Genomic DNA, 21,454 nt, shown 5'->3' on the forward strand with positions numbered 1-21,454 from the left:
GTGTTCCAGACTCCTCCCCAGCCTTGTTGTCCTTCTCTGGACATGCTCCAGCCCCTCCATGGCCTTCCTAAATTGGGGGACCCAGAACTGGACACAGCACTCGAGGTTCTGCCCAGCCAGTGCCCAGCACAGGGGAAGAATCCCTGCCCTGCTCCTGCTGGCCACACCATTCCTGATCCAGGCCACGAGCCATTGGCCTTCTTGCCCACCTGGGCACACTGCTGCCTCATGTCCAGTCTGCTGTCCATCAGTCCCTGCAGGTCCCTTTCTGCCTGGCTGCTGTCCAGTCACTCTGTCCCCAGCCTGTAGCACTGCAGGGATTGTTGTGGCCAAAGTGCAGGACCTGACACTTGGATTTGTTAAACCTCACGTTGTTGGATTTGGGCCTTGGATCCAGCCTGTCCAGGGCCCTTTACAGAGCCCTCCTACCCTACAGCTGATCCACACTCCCAGACATCTTGGTGTCACCACGGTTCCATTGGGCCCCAGAGTGTCCCAACTGTCTCAAAGATTCCATGAGGCATCCCAGTGTCCCAATGTCCCTTTGGTTCCATGGGGCCCCTTGGTGTCACAAAGTCCCTTGGATCCTTGAGCCCCACAGTGTCACAATTGCCCTTGGTCCCCCAAGGCCCTGCAGTGTCACAGTGGATCCTTGGTTCCACGAGGTCTGGCAGTGCAGCAATGCTCTCCTTGGTTCCATAGTGTCAAAATGGCCTCTTGGTCCCAAGGGCCACCATGGTGTCAAACATGTTTCTTTCATTCCAGGAGTCCCTGAGGAGCTGCACTGGCCCCTTGCTTCCGTGGGGCCCTGCAGTGTCACAATGGCCCCATCATGACACCAGGTCCAGCTCCGTCACAATGCTCTGCATGGTTCCACAAGGCCCTGCAGGGTCACAGTGGCCTATTGGTTCCATGAGGCCTCAGATTGCCACAACGAATTCCTTGGTGCTGCAGTATCACTATGGAGCCCTGGCGACACAAGATCCTGCCGTGTCACCAGGGATCCTTGGTTCCATGGGGCACCACAGTGTCACAATTGTTCCCTCAGTTCCCAGAGTCCTTGCAATGTTGCAATGTCTACTTGATTCCATTGTCCCCAAGCTCTCCCAAGGGTCTCCTTGGTTCCACAGTGGCACAATGTCCCCTTGGTTCCACAAGGCCCTGCAGTGTCCCAGTGGCCTCTGTGGTTCCAGCAGGACCCAGACTGTCACCATGGACTCCTTGCTTCCATTCAGCCCCACAGTGTCACAGTGGTCCCTTGGCTCTGTGCTGCCATGTCACACACAGTGTCACCATTGTCCCCTTAGTGCTACCAGGCCCCTTGCTTAGTGTCACAATGGCCCCTTGCTTCCCCAGGGCCTTGCTTAGTGTCACAATCATCAGAGAATCAACCAGGCTGCAAAGGACCTTGGAGAGCATCAAGTCCAACCTGGAAGCCAACATCATCTTGTCACCCAGACCATGGCACTGAGTGCCACATCCAGTCTTTCCTTATACACTTCCAGGGATGGTATCTTACCTGTTCCTGATCCATAGGATTCTCAGGGTTTGGATGAGGGAAATTGTGGGTAAGTGGTGGGGACAAAGCATTACTGATCGTCAGCTTTAAAGCTCTTGATTTTAATATTTATTCAGACTGCATTAGAAGGTGCTGGGGTCAATATCAATTGGACATTGCTGAAATCACTCTATAAACAGGAGAAGAAAATTTAACAGGATAAATCAGTTTTCTCTTCATTGTTTTCAATACAGTATATTCAGTTTGAATACACTTCAGAAATGTGTCTAATTAACCACGAAAGAATTGAAAACCTGGAGTATTCCCTGTGGCTTTTCTTGTTCAGGTGTTTTGAACAAATGTTTATGAGCCTTTTCCCTTGAATTGAGGAGCTCAAGAAAGAAGAGGCCTCTGCAGGAGGAAAATTCATCAGCAAACTCTGAGTGGCTGAGAACCAATCCCCATCAGAGCAGCAATGAACAGAAATGGGCACAGCTTTGTGGCTGCCCCAGCTTTGGCATGGGCCCTGGGCCTGCGGCAGGAGCAGCTCTTGAGGGCCCCAAGGCCGGGGCTCTTGTGCTGCCCTGGGCAGATGGGATGGCAGCAGGGGCTGCAGAGCTCTCAGCACCTCAGCCCAAGGGGAGCAGGGCAGCCAGGGAGCCTCCTTTGGCCTTGGCCAAGCACCTTCCCCCATGGCTGGGGCTGAGTCCTGTGGCAGCTGCAGCTGCTGCTGTGCCCTTGCCAGGGGCTGAGGCCGTGGGGCAGTGCCCAGAGCAGCCTGGCCTGAGCAGAGCTGTGGGGCCAGAGCCAGCTGGGCTGGGCTGGGGAGAGGCCCTTGGTGCTGCGCAGAGCTCAGGGCAGCTGGCAGAGCTTGCAGGGAGCTGGGCTGGGCTCAGAGAGCCTGGTCCAGAAACCATCAGTGTCCATCTCAGACTGGCTGAGCGTGTAGGGGCAGGACCCAGGTCAGGCCTTGTGGGGCAGGGCCAGCACCTGTGCAAGGCATTGCAAACAGGCAAGTGGGCCAGAGAGGAGGCTGCTCTGTGCCCTTGGTGACATGGACAGAGCAGGGAGGGGCCCAGGGCATTTGTCAGCACAAACCTCTGTGCCCATGCATTGGCAGCCCTGGTTGCTGAGCCCAGCTTTGGCCTGAGCTGAGTTTGGCTGTGGCCCAGCTGCATCCTCCTGCAGGGCTCAGGGCCTGTTCCTGGCCATGGCCAGCCCTGGCTGCCTCTCTGCTGGCCCAGAGGCCGGCAGAGCCCAGGTCAGGGCTGTCTGTGCAGCCCCACAGGTGCCACGGGTTCTGCAGGAGCTGGCAGAGGCTGCCCAGAAGGGAGGCCATGGGGCACAGAGCCCCAAGGCTGCTGTGGGCACCACGGCACAGGGGCCGTTCCCAGCCGCAATGCTCCTGGCCTGGGCTGGGCCTGCACAGGGGCTGGGCCACCATGGCTGGGCCAGCACAGGGCCACAAAGCGGCCACGCAGCCGCTGCCGGGGCAGACAGCAAGGCCAGGCACACACAGGGAATTGCTGAGCATGGCCTGTGCTGGCCAGGCCTGACAGTGCTGGCCAGGCCAAAGGCAGAGCTCAGCTGCCCTTGGGGGCTGCAGGAACAGTCCAGATCCCAAAGAGCCTCCTTGGAGACCAAGGCTGCAGGAGGGAAATGCAGGGCTGCTGTGGGATGGGGAGGACATTTAATTCCAGCACACATCTCAGCTCTCTGATGATCCCGGCACCATGCTGGGCCCTGTTTCAGACTGGAGCAGAGCAGATGTTGATGGGACAGGAGCCCTGCGGGGCTGTCAGGGACCTGCAGCTTGCAAAGTGCTCTGCTCTCCTTCAGGTGCTCTCGGAGAGATCTAATCCCAGCTGGGCATCTCAGGGCAGAAGTGGCGCTGCGTGTTCATGGACACGCAGCTGATGTCTGCCTTGAAAGGGGCACAGGTTTTAATACCTGTTCCTTTCCTAATATACAAGCAAATCTTTATTACCTGACTCACTTGAGTACTTTTAGGAGATGGCATATTTTTCCACAAGGAACAGGAATTTTCTGGATCTACTGGATTCTTGTACTGATTCCAGGAAAAAATATCAGTCTTCTTCTCTATTTTAGTCACCAACACTTAGTCTAATATTTCATGATCCTCTTCCTTCCAGTGTTTCCAGCTCTCATGTTTAAATGGCCATGTCTAAGGACATCTCTTCACTTGACCAGCCTGATCTATGACCTTCCCATTGATCCCAGATTTCCTTCTTCAGATGCTCTCTGGTCATTCAAGCACCTCTCAACTGAATGGCTTCATGCTTTGAACTTCAGGGAGTTGTCCAGACTTTCTGATCTTCAAATATATATCACATTAGACAACAACCTTGGGATCTGTGCTGGGCACAGAAAGTGTTTTCCATTCCTCTGACACTGCCTGCCATGGAAAGTGGATTTAATATCCAGCAGAGGAATGACTTTTGCATTTGATGGAGCTGTGCCTTGCCTTGGCTTTGTTGGCTGACAATAAATGAACATCCCGCTGTGTCTTGGGCAGCTCCTTCTCCAAGGAAAGCAGGTGGGAGTTGGAGCCAAGGAGCTGAAAGCTGCAGGTGCAGCCTGGGCTGGAGGGAGCTCAGATTTGCACAAGGCTGCTCTGAGTGCCAGGGCTTGGATGAGGGAAATGGTGGGGTGGGGGTAGGGACAGAGTCTGATTGATTGTCAGCCATGAATGGTGTTGATTTTCATCTCTATACAAACTGCATGAGGAGGTACTTGGATTCAATGTCAATTGAAGACTACACATATAGTGTAGTAGATATATGAAAAGGAAAAAAACCTAAGAAGAACCTAAAAAAAGTTTTCTCATTATGTTTGGGAATAGAATATATTCCGTTTGAACACACTCCTGAAATTGGTCAAGTTAACCACAGAGAATTTGAAAACTGAAATCAAAGTATTCCCAGAGGCTTGGCTTGTTAAGGTGTTCTGAATGTTAATGAGTCCTGGGACATTGAATTCCTGCACTGAAGAGCTGAAGGCTGAACAAGCCTCTGCAGCAGGAAATTTCAGCAGCAGCCTCCAAGTTGCTGAGGATGTCAGCAGCCCCCACTGAGGCCATCCCTGCCCAGAGACCGTGGGGGAATGGGCAGAAAAGGAGAGTGTCCCTGGGGCTGGGGCAGCACAACTCAGAGGCAGCAGCGGCTCCAGCTGGGAAATGGAGTGTGGAATGTGGCAGGGAAAGCCCTGCCTGGGCTGGGCCAAGCAGGACACACAAGCCCTGACCCCTAAACGCCAAATAATTCTCTCAAGGAGACATTTGAAAAGAATTACAATTGCTTGTGTACTGTGAGTTGGACTCCCTAGAGATATATAAACTGGGGATTCTCAGGAACTGAAAACAACAAAACGGTCTTTAGTGGCAACTTTGGAAAGTCAGAGAAACTTTGGCAAAATGTTTTTTTATGACACTGTAGTGCTTTTCGTTTGTTAATTATAGATCTTTCTAATCTTGAGATTTCTTAATGAATGTACTGATGAGTATGTTGGGTTTTAGTGCTGGTTAATTATTTATGTATTTATCGTATTGTGAGATAGGATTACAAGAAAGGTACAGTAGGCTTAAAATTTTAAAAGGGTATAAATAAAAATGTATTAAAAGTAAAATTAAATAGAAGGTAATAAGAATTAAAATAATTTTTTTAGAATACTTTTTTTTTTCTTTACATCTTTTTCATTTTACTGAAAATGTAAAGAATGTAAACTATAAATTTCTAGTCAGTTCACTGTTTCTAGAATTGACTTTTTTAGTTTACTGTGGGGAGAAGTTTTTCTTGTTAAGGTTAAGGAGATTTTTTTACAAGAGGAAAAATTATGTTGTTTTTTGTTCTTAGTTTTGTCATGGATAATAGTTGTCTGGGGATCTTTGTTATTGTGATGTTGTTTTTATTGCTGCAAGCTTTTTTACAGCTTGTTGATGGGTCATCTCAACTAAAGGGGTATTGTTTTAAAGATGAGTTGTTTAAAGGTAAAATTTTTTATTATTTTCTTTTAAAATTATTTTTATCTCTGACAATGGAGATCTTCTCTTGGGGATACTGGATTACTTTTTTTCCCCCCTGTTTAAACTTTTTGTAAATTTACAGTTAGTTTAACATTTATTTATTTAACATGCAGTTTTTTCTTTGATTAATTTGAAATATTTTGATTAATTTGAATTTTTTATAGTTTTATGTGTTATTAAGAAAAAGAGTTTTTTCTTTATAGTTTATAATAAGATTTTAGTTTTAAGATAAAGGTATTTTTTCTTCTTTTTTGGGGGACGGATTTAACTTTTTACTGACTTTTATTGTTTTATGGTGTTTTTTAATATAAATTTTTCTTTTTTTTTAGTTGAGGGAGGATTGAAGTATTGAAAGTATTTACACCTGACCCACCGAAAACTTGTGGGGGAAGTTGTGGTTGAGTTGTATTAGGATTGCTTTTAGGACTGGTTTGGGGTTTTTTATTGTGTTTATTATTAGTTGTAGGGTTATTTTGCATGGGTTGTAGGTTGTACGAGTTTTTAGTTTTAATTGTGTTGGGGGAGGGGACTTGATGGTAAGATCTTAATTTCTGTAGCCAGCTTTGTTCTAGTTGGGGTTTTGTAGCCTCTTTTGTTTTCCTGTTTGGGAGTTGTTGGGGTTTGGTTTGGTTTGGTTAGAATGGGGCCAATGGAGGGGGTGGTCTGGGGAGGGGGGAAGGGGCTCAGCCCACGGCAGGGTTGCTTGGTTTGGTTTGGTTGGTTTGGTTTGGTTAAGATAGGGTCTGGGGCCAGGGCCTGTCACAGACATTGTTTCACAGAAATCCTTTCTTTCAGATTTCTGCGTCTTCTGGAAGGCAGAGGCCCAGATATTACAGCGTCCTGAGTGGGTCGCTGCTGGTGAGAGAGAGACAGTGAATCTTGTTTCTAGATCAGAAGGCTGAATTTATTGATATATGATATATGATACATTATAACTGTACTAAATAGAATAAAGAGAGAGAAGTTGCAGAGCTGCTGCTCAGCTAAGAATAGAAAGAAAAAATTCTATAACAAAGTTGTGTCCAAGGACTCAGTCCCTAGCTTGCACCCGTGATTGGCCTCCAATTATAAACATGGGAACATGAGCCAATTAAGGTGCCCCTGTTGCATTCCACAGCATCTGATAATAATTGTTTACGTTCTCTTCTGAGGCCTCTGCCTTCCAGAAGACGCAGAAATCTGAAAGAAAGGATTTCTGTGAAACAATGTCTGCGACATCTCACCTTTCTAAATTGTATAAATTAAAAGAAAAATGTTGATGTGGAATGAACAGGAAATTTCTTCACCTGTAGAATATACAATAACTAACAAATCACTAAAACAATCCTACAATCTAAGAAAACGCAAAAAACCAATGCAAAGAAAATTTAAGTCCATGCAGCTGAGTTTCAGGAACAGTCCAAGAGCTGAAGTTGTTCCCTTGGAATATCTGAGAGTCCTTTTGGTCCTGAAACAGGCTTCTGCAAAAGAGTTCCATCAATAGTTATCAAAAACCATTGACAGTCTTACAACAATTTCAAACAATTTGAACAACTTTAGATTGTCCTTTTCTGGCCCTTCAATGCTTCAGTGCTTCAGAGCTTCTGCTCCCTATTTTCAATCTTTTTTATTTAAATTTTTTTTTTTTTTGATCGAAAAGCAAAAGAGCAGCAGCCGAGCATAGCAGTGCCAGAGACGGAAAAGGCCCTGGGGTCCCTGGCCCATGATGGAACAGGAACCCCAAAACTTGCCCACAAAGGGGGAACAGGACCGGTAGGACAAACCAGAATTCCCAGAAACATCAGGAGGCCACGCAGTGGGCCCGGCCTAGGAACTTCCTGAGCCCAACGGCCCAGGCCAAACCGGGTAGTGAGATGCTTCCTTTCCCAAAACCACTGAGGCATGCCAGCAGCAGGGAAATAGAAGCCTACTCCAGAAACGCTATCTGGGGTCTGGAGATGTTTGTTCCCCACAGCAAACCAGCTATGGTCTCCTCCAACAGTGCAATCTTCCCCTGCACTGCATTGGGTTTGTCTCTCATCCGCCCCATGGCTTCATCATCCACACCCCCTCCGGGCTGGGGGATCAGAGGCAGGGCTCTCGGGATGCACCTGCCGCCCCATGCCACTAGAACGCAAGAGAGGCGGCAGAGATGGGAGCCGCCATGGGACCATCCCCGAAAAATCACCCCCCAAACCGCCGAGAATGCTGATCTTAAAAACAGGCAGCTGGACTGCCGCAAAAGTCAGCTGGCGGGCAGCCCCCACTCCACGGAAGGAGAGACCAGCGTCCGGGGCCACTTCTGGGGCAGCCGGTCCGGGATGGTCCAGGCTCGAACAAGCCGTCGGTTCCAAGGCAGTCTCTGACGCCGACATGGAGGGCTGAGCCGCCGAAAACAGCAGAGCCGCTGGGACGGCCAGCAGAAGCAGCGGGAGGGAAGCCGGAACTGGGGAAGGAATCACGCTGAGCGTGGGATCCGCCGCGGGCTGCCCCGAGGTTCCCGCGGGTTCAGGACCATCTCCAAAACCGTCCTGAACAGGGACTGTCTTGGCTTGAGGAGGTGTGGAGGCCGATGCGAGCGGCGGAGGGGCCGAAGGGGCCGATGAGATCTCCTCCTCCGCTGAGCCGGAAGCTGGAGACGCATCCTCGTCATTGCCTAGCAACAGCTCAACCGGGACCAGAAGCACTGTCTCTTCTGCCTTCTCCGACGCAGGCACTGGCAGGGCCAGGGAGGCCAGTGAAGCCGTGGGCGGGACCGCCTGGAGAGGCAGAGATGGGATCTCCTGGAGAGACGGAGCTGGCAGAGGCGGAGAAACCTCAGAGACCAGTACCGCCCCCATGTCTGAACGAGGCGGAGTCTGCGAGGCCGGCTGTGGCAGCACCGCCTCCTCCCATCCCCCCGGAGAGAGGGAAGGGGGGGGAGGAGAAAATCCCTTCTGCGCAGGCTCCTCGGGAGAAAGAGTAAAATAAACTTCTTCGCACTGCGAAGTTTCAGCCCCCCCGCTGCTGCGAAGCAGGGGGGGCTGGGAAGCCGAAACTCATCCCCCACCGGGGACGGTGGAAATGGAGCCTGTCCATAACAGTTACAAATCCATTGAAAAGATGCTGCTCTGCATTTCAGAACTGGGAAAAGCTTTTTAAATGCTGGGTAGATAGAAGGAAGGACATGTCCCTGGCTCCAGACGAACTGGAAATTGGAGTCCATGCACTCCCAGACAAAAACATCCAAAGCATACAGGACATCCGTAAAGAACCCAAAAACCTTTGCCCATCGAAAGAACTCATAGAGATCTGTTTTTGACAGAAAGAAGCCATCTTCTCTACACCAGTGTTTCCAGAGGGCAATAAATTTCTCCTCTGAAGGGAGAACTGAATCTCTTCTGGCAAGGCATGTGTCTGCCATACGAAAAGCCACAAGCTACGAAGGGCAGGTTCATCAGGGATAGAAAAGCCAACAATACCTTTTGAAAGAGTCCAGCTTGCTCTGGCCAGCTCCACAGGTCTGCTGCTCTTTTCCATCATCTTTCCTGAAGGTTTTCCAGAAGAAGGTTCTCTTTGTGGTCAGCCTTGTCCGTGAACTTCATCCAAATCAGGATCTTCAGTTCTTCAGCTCCTGGCTTGAATCCACTTCTGTGGTCACTTCAAAGCAACCATCAAATGCTACACATACAGGATTTTTACCCAGTGCAGCAATTTTGCTCCTCTGGTCTTATCAAATTAATTTCTGCTGTGACACGAGGGGTCACCAGATATTACAGCGTCCTGAGTGGGTCGCTGCTGGTGAGAGAGAGACGGTGAATCTTGTTTCTAGATCAGAAGGCTGAATTTATTGATATATGATATATGATACATTATAACTGTACTAAATAGAATAAAGAGAGAGAAGTTGCAGAGCTGCTGCTAAGCTAAGAATAGAAAGAAAAAATTCTATAACAAAGTTGTGTCCAAGGACTCAGTCCCTAGCTTGCACCCGTGATTGGCCTCCAATTATAAACATGGGAACATGAGCCAATTAAGGTGCCCCTGTTGCATTCCACAGCATCTGATAATAATTGTTTACGTTCTCTTCTGAGGCCTCTGCCTTCCAGAAGACGCAGAAATCTGAAAGAAAGGATTTCTGTGAAACAATGTCTGCTACAAGGGCCCGCTGCTTCTTTGTTGATGTGTAAAAGAAAGAGGAGGTTCCTGGGTTTTTTCATCTTTAACATTTGTGTTTCACAGAGGTGTGTTCAGTGTCTCAGTGGTTTTACAGATTGTCAGTTACACAAAAAGTTTTGTATTACTTTTAAAAACTCTTCTCATGTCAAACTACAACAGACATTCAATCAACAAAAAACACTCGTGAAAGCAATACCTTGGCTCATTGAACTTCACAAACTCTAAGCCTGTTCAATTAAATGTTAATCAAAATTTGCAGGAGCACAGAAACAGAAGAAGAAGACACAGAAAGAGAGCAAGGCAAAAAAGATACAGAGGAGCTCTCACACAGCAACCAACTCCTGGATTCCAGCAGTATTCAGATGGAAATTCCAAGAGGAGGTAGGGTCAAGATGGGTGCTTGCCTTGTGGTCAGCCACCAATACCCCTTGATCTTCCTAGGCCCTTCCCTCAGGTGGGACTTGGGCTCATTTGGTCCCTCAGGAGCTGGGCTGGGGGCTGCAGAGGCGGCTGTGGAGCATTGCCTGTGCTGTGCCAGGGACTGGCAGCCACTGCTGGGCTGGGATAGAGGCTCTGGGGGGATTGGGGTTCCAGGGCAGGGCAGTGCCGGGTTCCAGTGCAGGACAAGGCTGGACCTGCCCCCTTCCTTCCCCCCACACATGAAATGTTTCCAGCCAACAATCTCCTCCAGTCTGTCACAAGAGGCAATGTTGGAGGTGGAACCCAAGATCTGGCCATGGGCACCTGGATGAGAAGGACAGTTCTTTTGCACAGGAGGGAAAGCAGATACTCCCAGTGTTTGTAGAGCCTCACCAGGCCAAGTCCAGCCATACTTCTCAGCAATGGCAGATTTTGTTTGGGAGCAGTCTTTGGATTTAGGGAACTTTGGAGGTGGAACCCCAGTCTCGGTCATGGGCACCTGGAGAGGCAGGACAGTTCTTTCCCATAGGGAGAAGAGAATGGAGCCTTCCCCAATGTTTTGGGAACAGATGGGAGGTGAGTCATCTGAAACCACTGCCAGCCAGTCTTGTCCTGGCAATATTCCTATGGGAACTATCCCTGGATAGAAGGAATGTGGGCAGTGAAATCCCAATTCTGGCCATAGGTGCCTGGAGGAGAAGGAGAGTTCCATAGGAAAGCATGGGGCCCCAGACTTTCAACAGCAGATGAGAAAAAACCCTCAACATGCCAAGGTCAGCTGGGCCAGTCAGGTGGCCCCCAGGAGGCCAAGCCAGCCAGAAATGTTCTGTGTTCCCTTGGTTTTATGGAGCCTCGAAGTATCACAAGGGTGCCTTGGCTCCATGAGGCCTTGCAGTGTCACAATGGTCTCCTTTAGTTCCCCAGTGTCACAACGGACCACTGATGACATGAGGCCCTGCGACATCACAATGGACCTTTGGTTCCTTGAAGCCCTGCAGTGTCACAAAGGCCTCTTGGTTTCAAAAGGCCCCACAGGATCACAATGTTCCTCCTGGTTCTGTGGGGACCTCTAGGGTCACAATGTTCTCACTGGTTCCATGAGGCCTCACAGTGTCACAATGGCCCCTTGGTTCCATGAGACCATGAAGTCTCTTAATGCCGTCTCCATGGTTCCATGAGTCCTTGCAACATCACAATGGAGCTTTGGATTCATGGTGTCTCACAGTGTCACAATGGCTCCTTGGTTCCATGACACCCCAAAGTGCCATAATGGTCTCCACAATTCCATGAGGCCCCACGGTGTCACAATGGACCCTTGGTTTGATGGGGTCTTTCAGTATCACAATGACCCCTACATTCCATGGAGTCACACAACGTCAGTACAGTCCCCTTGGTTCTGTGAGGTCCAGCAATGTCACAGTGCTCTCCATGATTCCATGAGGCCCCACAGTGTCACAATGGTCCCTTGGTTCCATGGGCCCTGGGCTGCTGCATTCCCCCCTCCCCATCTCAGGCCGCCCTGCCAGCTGAGAAATGCTCCTTGAGCCTCGGCCTTGGCCAACAGCCCCTGGGCTCAGCTCCTCTGCAGCTCATCACAAACACTGTCTGCTCCAGGCACTGCTGCTGCCCAACCAGCTCCTGGTTCCTTTAGCAGCAGCCCTGGGAACTGTTTTTGTTCCCTCAGTGGCACAACATCCCTGTTCTCACACTGCCAAAGAAAGCTGTTGGTGCCAAGGGCGGCCAGGATGAACCATTGCTGGGACTGCAGCCCCTCTCTTGGGGCCCTGCACACAGCGCTCCAAAAGGAGCCCTTGGAGCTCTCCTGGGCCAGCGACTCCCTCTGAGTGGGGCCTCTCTCAGCCGGGAACTCTCCCGTTTGCTGCACTCGGGGATCCTGAACAACGATGGAGCCTGGGCCGATCCCCCCACTCCTCCAGGCTCAACCCTTCACCTACTGGGGAGATGCCAAAGGATCCACAGGGAGCATTTCCTGCCCTCAGGGGAATTGCTCACAGGTGCCTTGCACTGACTCTTTGTGTCTGTGTGCACACAGGAGTGCCTGTGCTGGGGATATGTGGCAGAAATGCTGCTCCCTGAGGGGTTGGAGTGCCTTGGACTGCCTAGTCAGTCAGGCCTTTAGGAAAGGTAAAACATGAGGTCTAAGCTAAATAAATGTTCCTAAGAGTTGCTCTTTTTCTAAGATGTTTAATATAAATTATAAGCTAAGTTAAATATCGCGGTTATTCCTCTGTTAAATTGCTAAGTCATACATTATAGGTTAGGTTAAATACATTAAGCACTGTGCTTTTGCTAAATCGTGAAGTTGAAGGTACCAGTTAAGTTTAAGGTGTAAGTTAACTCCTGTTAATTTTGAGCTCTGTTAAGCTTTTAAGCCATATTCCTTTTAACCTTGCTCTCACTGTCCTTTTGTCACACACACACACAGGGACAGTTCTTGGTTCATTTATGGTTTGATTGCCTGGATTTGGTTTTGTTTTGTTGTTGTTTTGTTTCCTTGGAGTGCCTGAAGTGTCCAGTCAGGAGCAGAGTTACTCCATCCAAGGAACTTTGTGCTGCTGTCCCTTAATATTAAATCTGGTTTTTGCTGATCCCTTGCTGGGATTTTTTCAGCGCTCTCAAGCCCTCGTTCGTACCAGGGTGAAAGAGCCCTGGCCCAGGCTCTGGCCCTGGGGGACATGGGGATGCTGCCGGGGGGTCCCTGTCCCCCTGTGCCACCCCCAGGGCCACGGCCCCCCGTCCCTGTGTCAGGCTCTGGGGTCGATCTCATGGAACATCGTCTGGGGGAGGCTGCAGGGTTGGAGCCGGGGGGACCTGGGGGGACAGGGGACCCCACTGTGCACGAGCAGGGTTGGACTGTTCAGTGGGAAGCTGTGAGGGGGGTGAGGCAGAGTGACCTCCCCAGGGACCTCAAACAGACCCTGTGATGTCACACAGTCCCATGTGCTGTCACACAGCCATCTCTGATGGAACACACCCCCTGTGATATTATACAACAGCCTGTGACATCACACAGCCTTCCTGTGATGTCACACAGTCATCTGAGATGTCACCCTGTGATGTGATACAGCCATCTCTGTGATGTCACAGACGACACTGTGATGTCATAAAGTCACCATGTGATGTCACTGTCTTTTCTGTGATGTCACAGTCGGTTCTGTGAGTTCACAGCCTGATCTATGATGTTACACACCCATCTGGTGATGTCACAAACCAATATTTGATGCCACAGATTAACACTTTATGATGGCAGAGTCGGCTCTATTGCCTCACATCCTACTCTGTGATGTCACAGCCAGCTCCGTGATGTCACAACTCCCTCAGTGATGTCACAAAACACTCAAGAACTCAGTTACATTGAAATGCTGAAGTTTCTTGCACTTTGAAGAGATTCCTGTCAGGGACACAACTGAGAAAATTTCCCCAGGTTCCAGGCAGACCAGAACACTGAAGGCAGTGATGGCAGCTGGGGACAAACAAGGCAAAGGTGTCTTTGGTCCTGAGCAAAGCTGGATGTGTTTCAGGAATGCCAAGGGCCAAGGCCTGAGCCCCAGCCCCTGGCCAGGCAGATCCTGTCCCTCCCTCCTTGCTCAGGGCTCTTCCCGGGATGGGCACTGGCATGTGGGCATGTGCAATGCCAGGGGCAGGAGCATGGGGCGGCCCCTGCCAGGCTGCTGAGCAGGGACAAGGAGGCAATGAGGCCCCAGCCCTGCAAGGGTCACTTGTCTCCTGCTCCTGCCTCAGGCCCAGGCCCAGCAGCCATGGCCAAAGTGCTGCCCAAGTTGGCTCTGGAAGGGCTGTCTTGCAGCTGCCCATCCCTGTGCCCTGTGCAGCCCAGGCTGTCCTACGGTGTCTCTGCCCTGCGTTTCTGTCCCTGCAGGCTGTCGTCCCTGGCACAGTACAGGCAATGCTCCATGGCCACCTCTACAGCCCCCAGCCCAGCTCCTGAGGGACCAAATGTCCCCAAGTCTCACCTGGGCAAAGGGCTCATGAAGATCAAGGGATATTGAAGGCTGACCACAATACAAGTACACATCTTGACCCTACCTCTTCTTGTAATTTCCATCTGAACAGCACTGAAATCCAGGAGTTGGTAGCTCTGTGTGTGCCTCTCTATATCTTTTTTGTCTTTCTCTCTTTCTGAGTCTTCTGTTTCTGTGCTCCTGCAAATTTTGAATTACATTAAATTGAAGAGGCTTAGAGTTTGTGAAGTTGAATGGGCCAAGTCAATGCTTTGAGAAGTGTTTTTTTTTGATTGAAAGTCTGTCATAGTTTGACATGAGAAGAATTTTAAAAAGCAATTCAAAATTTTTTGTGCAACTGAGAATCTGTTAAACTACTAAGATGGTGAACATGCTCTGGGAAACACATTTGTTAAAGATGAAAAAACACAGGAACCTCCTCTTTCTTTTCCAGTCAAGAAAAAAGCAGCAGGGCCTGGCCCTGGCTCCCATCTCAACCAAACCAAACTAACCCTGCTGTGGCCTGAGCCCCTTCCCCCCAATCCCCCAGGCTGCCCCCCCATTGGCCCCATTCTCACCAAACTAAACCCCAACAACTACCAAACAGGAAAAAGAAAGGTTCTACAAACCCTAACCACAACAAAGGTAGCCACACCTATTAAAATCTTACCATCAAGTCCCCTTCCCCCAACACCTTTCAAATCATAAACCTCTACAACCTGCAACCCATACAAAATACCCCTACAACTAAAATTAAACACAAAAAACCCCAAAAACAAACCATAAAACCAATCCTAACAGAGTCCAAACACAACTTCCACCATAAGTTACTGGCAGGTGAGGTATTAGTCCTTTCAATACTTCAATCCTCTGTCAAGTATAAGAAAACCCCAAAATACAAGCACATAAAAACAAATATTAAATTATGAAAATCAGTAAAGAAGAAATTACCACTCAAATAAAAAAGAAGAAAAAATACCTTAATCTTAAAACTAAAACCCTCTTATAAACTCTAAAGAAAAAACTCTTTTCTTTTATTACACATAAAACTAAAAACAAGAATCAAATTAATATCAAACAAAAACTTCCATACTAAAGTAAACAAATGTTAAAATAACTGTAGTTTCATCAGATGATTAAGCAAGGGAAAAAAGTAATCCAGTATCCCCAAGAGAAGATCTCTATTCCCAGAGATAAAAAAAAAAAAATTTAAAAGTAAATAATAAAAACTGTTACCTTTAAACAACTCATCTTTACAACATTTTAGAATTAAACTAAAATAAAGAGTATTCTACAAACAGTAAATTAAGTAGAAATTTTAAGTTTACATTCTTCACATTGTCAGTAAAAAGAAAAAGTTGTAGAGAATAAAAAAGTGATCAAGAGAGTTTATTTTAATTCTTACTACCTTTTGCTGTTTAATTTATTGTTAATAAAATTTTCCTTTAAACCCTTTTAAATTTTTCAGCATACTTTACCTTTCTTGTAATCCAATCTCACAACAAAATAAATACATAAATAATTAAATGACACTAAAACCCACCACACTCATCAATACAATAATTAGGAAATCTCACAATTAGAAAAATCTTAAAATAACAAACCAAAACCACTACAATGTCATAATAACCCTTCTGCCAAAGTTTCTCTGATTTTCTAAAGTTCCCAGTAAAGGCTGTTTGGTTGTTTTGAGTGCCTGAGAACCTCTTGTTGGTATTTTCCAAGGAGTCCAACTCAGAGGAAACAAACAATTGTAATTCTTTTAAATGTCTCCTTGAGAGAGTCATCTAGGGGATGGGAGTCAGGGCTTGTGTGTCCTGCTTGGCCCAGCCCAGGCAGGGCTTTCCCAGCCACATTCCACACTCCATTTCCCAGCTGGAGCCGCTGGTGTCTCTGAGTTGTGCTGCCCCAGCCCCAGGGACGCTCTCCTTGTCTGCCCATTCCCCCACGGTCTCTGGGCAGGGATGGCCTCAGTGGGGGCTGCTGACATCCTCAGCACCTTGGAGGCTGCTGCTGAATTTTCCTGCTCCAGAGGCTTGTTCAGCCTTCAGCTCTTCAGTGCAGCCATTCAGTGGTCCAGGACTCATTGACATTCAGAACACCTTAAAAAGCCAAGCCTCTGGGAATCATTTGATTTCAGTTGTCTAATAATTTGTAGTTAAGCAGATCTCAGAAGTGTATTCAAAGACATGATATTTAAAAAGACAGTGAGAAAAGATTTTTAGGTCCAGTTTAGTTTTGTTTTCCTGTTAATTCATTGACATGTGCAATCTCCAATTGACACTGAATCCAAGTACCTCCTCATGCAGTTTGAATAAATATGAAAATCAAGACCCTTTATATCAGACTATCAATCAGACTCTATCCCTACCCCTACCCCACCCTTTTCCCCATCCAAGCCCCGGCACTCAGAGCAGCCTTGTGCAAATCTGAGCTCCCTCCAGCCCAGGCTGCACCTGCAGCTTTCAGCTCCTTGGCTCCAACTCTCACCAGCTGTCCTTGGAGAAGGAGCTGCCCGAGACACAGAGGGATGTGGAGAGTTTTGTCAAAGAGTAGCTTGAGGAGAGGACACAGCCGAACTAATTTGGTAAAGATGTCCTAACTAGGGCAGAGGCTTTTTGCAGGCAGGGTGTCTGTTGGGAATGTAGCTGACTAGAGAATGGAAAAGTACAAGACTGTGGTTAATTCCAAATCTTGCACCTGCAAGATAAGTTGTCCTTGGGCCTAGCGGAGTATGATAAAGAAATGGACAGCGAGACATGAGAAGTAGAGAACGTAGGCCCAAAGGAATGTGGATGAGTTAATGGTATAGTTTAACCAATAGATTGCTTGGCTTACAGAATATTCATAAGCTTATTATTTGCTGTATAAGTGTTTGATGCTTTCTTCAATAAAACTGGACCTGTGATGAACCATCTGGTGTCCGGGTCTCCTTCTCTCGACAGAGGGATGTTCATTTGTTGTCAGCCAACAAAGCCAAGGGAAGGCACAGCTCCATCAGATGCAAAAGTCGTTCTTCTCCCTGGCTCTGCCCTGCCTCTGATCCCCACAGCCTCTCCTGTTTCCTTCATTCCTCCTTTGCCAGGGACTCTTTGGGACAAGGGAGCTCTGCTCTGGGGATGGAGGGAGATGCAAGTGCCACCGCTGGGATGGGAGCCACAACTCATCAGGTTTGTGTCCTTTGGGGGTCAGGAACTGATGAGACTCAGAGGCACAGAAAGTTTCAATTCATGGCCAACAGACCATAGTTGAACAGGACACAGTTTAACAACAATCACGCTCTTCCCTGAGCTAGGGGCAACATCCCAGCAGTGTCTGATGATTCTGCCATCCACAGGTGATTTCCATACTAAAATTACTTTCAGACAAACATGGTTTTATGATAGATAAAAACACAATTCAGTTCTTGCATCAGGATGCTCATCTTGGTGTGGTGCACAACAGCTCCAACAATTCCTGATTGTCAGTGGTGGATGAAGAAGGGAGGTCAGGCTGCTTTTGATGTTGAGGAAAAGCTGAAACCAGCCTGGCTCATTTCATCTCCTCCTGTCCTGGCTGATCTCTCCTTTCCTCTTCCACCCATTGGCTTTTGTCTCCCCCCAGTCCCCCCTGTGAAGAGCCTGGCTCTGTGTTCTCCATCCCCTCCTCACTGGCACTGCCAGGCTGGCATGAGGAGCCCCTCAGCCTTCCCTGCTCCAGGCTGCACCAGCCCAGCTCCCTCAGCCTCTGCTCACAGCCCAAGGGCTCCAGCCCTTCCTTGGAGGCCCTTCCCAGACCCTGCTCCAGCTGTCAGACATCTTTCCTAGCCTGGGGAACCCAACCCTGGCCACAGTGACCTGGATAACCCACATCCTTGATGTCCTGGTCACACAGCCCTGGCCCCTTGTCCTCTGTCAGGCCCTGGGGTGGATCCTGTGGAACATCCTTTGGTGGAGGCTGTGGCTCCAGGTGGGCCAGGGGGATCCCGGGGGACAGGGACTCTGCTGGGCCTGAACAGCATTGGACTTGTTGGGAGAAACTGTGAGGGGGATCTGGGGCAGAGTGACCAACCCAGTGACCTGACACAGCCCTGCTGGGATGTCACAGCCTGCTCTGTGATGTCAGACCTCTGCCCTGTGATGTCACAGCCCATTTTCTAATGTCACACAGCTGGTCTCTGATGTCAGGGCCAACTCTGTGATGTCATATTCTGCTCTGTGATGTCAGATCTCTGCCCTGTGATGTCATAGAGGCAGTCTATGATGCCATAGCTTTTCCATGACCAAACATAACCCGCTCTGTGATGTCATAGCCCAGTCTGTGACCTCATGTTACCAGATGATCAATTGTCTCCACCAGCTGAGCTGACACCTGGAGCTTGTTCTCCAAAACCCCAGGCCTGTGGAAACCACACAATGCCCATTGTGTGAGAAGGGGAACAGCAAGTTGACCAGCCTCAGTGTCCTGCCAGCTCAGCCAGGCCCACTGGAACATTGGAGTCCACAACCACCAGGGACCACCAGAGAGAGCCCCAGGACAGAGGAACACATGGGTAATGGGGAGAGGAAATGTGTTAATGATTTTGGGGAAACCATTATCATATTTGTGTTTAGTCCAGGACAATCAATGAATATGTGTGCAATATACAGAATATAAACAGAAACTTTCCTGTACTCAGCCTGCACAGCTTTGGGAGGAGCTATCCACCCGGGCATCTGGCCAAATAAAGAATGCTGCTTATTAATGCTACATTGCGGTTTTGGAGTTTTAATATTTTGCTGAATTTTGGGTGACACTTCCACTGCCAAGGAAAGCTCTGTCTCTTGCTGTTTACAAACAGTGAAGGGCTGGTGGGAGATGTGGTGGTCGGAGGCTGCCTGGGACAGAGTGACCATGAAATAATCAAGTTTACAAAATCCTCTGAAAGAAAAAGGGACATAAACAAAATGTCTACACTGGAATTATGAAGGGCAAACCTTGGCCTATTCAGGATGCAGATTTGGAGAGTACTGAATCAGGTACTGACTTTTTAAGGGAAACAACCCTTAAAAACAAAGGTGTCCAGGAAGGATGGACACACCTCAAGAAAGTAATCTAAAGGGGGAAGGAGCAGCCTGTCCCTCTGTGCCAAAGTTGAACCAGAGAGGAAAATTATTGTCCTGGCTGGGCATGAGGGTTTTGTGGGAACTCAGAAAAAATAGGTCAGGCAAATCAGGAAGTGTTTAAGGATTTTGTTTGGTCATGCACAAAGAAAAGTGGAGAGATGAAAGCTCAATTAGAGCTTCACCTGGCCACTTCTGCAAAAAGTAATAAAGAAAAACTTTTATAACTAAACTAATAGCAAAAGGAGGAATAAGGAGAACCCCTACTCAATAGTGGATGCTCTGGGGAATAGAGTAACTAAGGATAAGGAGAAGGCTGAGCTGCTCAACACTTTGTGTATGTCAATTGTCAAAAATAAGACAGGTTTTCCTCAGGACAAGTGTTCTCCTGAGCATTAGATGGACAGAGGCAGCAGAACAGCCCCCTGTTATCCAGGAGGAAGCAGCTGGGCACATGCTGAGCCACTCCCATGCTAAAAGGTGTCTCTGGGAGCAGATGGGATCCATCCCAGGGGGATGAGGGAGCTGTGGATGAGCTCCCCAAGCTGCTCTCCATCATTTACCATCAGTCCTGGCTCAGCAGGGAGGTCCCAGAGGACTGGAGGTGCCAATGTGAGCCCATCCCCAAGAAGGGCTGGAAGGAGGAGCTGGGGAACTCCAGGCCTGTCAGCCTGACCTGGGTGCCTGGCAAGGTTATGGTACAGATCACCTTGAGTGCCATCACAGGGCACCCACAGGATGGCTGAAGTTTCAGAGAAAGTCAGTGTGGATTTCAATGCCTGCATGGAATGGTCTGGATGAGGGGATTGTGTCCAAGATCAGCAAATTTGCAGATGACACCAAACTCGGTGTGAGTGTGGATCTGCTGGAGGGTAGGAGGGCTCTGCACAGTGCCTGGCAGAGGCTGGATCCAGGGTCCAAATCCAAAAAGATGAGGTTGAAAAAGACCAAGTTCCAGATCCTGCACTTTGGCCACAACAACCCCTGCAGCACTACAGGCTGGGGACAGAGTGGCTGGAGAGCAGCCAGGCAGAAAGGGACCTGCAGGGACTGATGGACAGCAGGCTGGACATGAGGCAGCAGTGTGCCCAGGTGGGCAAGAAGGCCAATGGCTCCTGGCCTGGATCAGGAATGGTGTGGCCAGCAGGTGCAGGGCTTCTGTGCGAGCATTGATCTGCCCCAAACTCTGCACACAGACATTTCTGCTGCAGGTCCAGAGAAAACAAAAGGGGATCTCCGGTGAAAACTTTGCTGGGAGATCCTTTAGTTCATTGAAAGCCACTGGAGCACAGCTCCTCACTGACACAGTTTGGGGCCACAGAGAGAGACAAAAATAAGAAATGGCACAAACAAGTGTTCTATTTTGTGAACAAGATTAATGGACTATAACAAAGGGAAAAAACACTCACAACCAAAAAGAAAAAGAATTTTTACAGATTACTCATATTACAATGACTTGCAGAAAATGGCAAGAAGTTTAATGTTTCTGAAACTGTCCAGTCACCAGTGTCCACACCGCAGCCTTGAGCTCCTGGTTCCTCAGGCTGTAGATGAGGGGGTTCAGGGCTGGAGGCACCACCGAGTACAGAACTGACACTGCCAGATCCAAGGATGGGGAAGAGACCGAAAGTGGTTTCAGGTAAGCAAAACCTGCAGTGCTGAGGAACAGGGAGACCATGGCCAGGTGAGGGAGGCAGGTGGAAAAGGATTTGTGCCGTCCCTGCACAGAGGGAATCCTCAACACAGCCCTGAGGATCTGCACATAGGAGAAAACCATGAACACAAAACAACCAAAGGCTAAACTGACAGCACGCAATGAAATCCCAATTTTTCTGAAGGTGGAGTGAGAGCAGGAGAGCTTGGGGATATGTGGGATTTCACAGAAGAACTGGCCGAGGGCATTGCCATGGCACAGAGGCAGGGAAAATGTATTGCCTGTTTGCAGCAGAGCAGTGAGAAAGCCACTGGTCCAGGCAGCTGCTGCCATGTGGGCACAAGCTCTGCTGCCCAGGAGGGTCCCGTAGTGCAGGGGTTTGCAAATGGACACGTAGCGGTCATAACACATGACAGTCAGGAGGGAAAACTCTGCTGTGATAAAGAAAAGAAAGAAGAAAACCTGAGCAGCACATCCTGTGTAGGAGATGTTCCTGGTGTCCCAGAGGGAATTGTGCATGGCTTTGGGGACAGTGGTGCAGATGGAGCCCAGGTCACTGAGGGCCAGGTTGAGCAGGAAGAAGAACATGGGCGTGTGCAGGTGGTGGCCACAGGCTACGGCGCTGATGATGAGGCCGTTGCC

General features: G+C 48.9%; 1 protein-coding gene across 1 annotated transcript; it reads right to left on the reverse strand.

The window, feature by feature from the left end:
• Positions 1–830: 830 nt before the first annotated feature.
• On the reverse strand, positions 831–21,454 carry LOC132076952 (olfactory receptor 14A16-like; the record flags this gene model as incomplete). Its single annotated transcript, XM_059478381.1, has 5 exons — positions 831–883; positions 7,500–7,596; positions 7,787–8,218; positions 20,663–21,172; positions 21,341–21,454. Coding segments are annotated over 5 exons (1,206 nt in total), but the record flags the coding sequence as incomplete, so codon positions are not given.

Source organism: Ammospiza nelsoni, chromosome 9 (genome assembly GCF_027579445.1).
Source record: "Ammospiza nelsoni isolate bAmmNel1 chromosome 9, bAmmNel1.pri, whole genome shotgun sequence".
NCBI lineage: Eukaryota > Metazoa > Chordata > Aves > Passeriformes > Passerellidae > Ammospiza > Ammospiza nelsoni.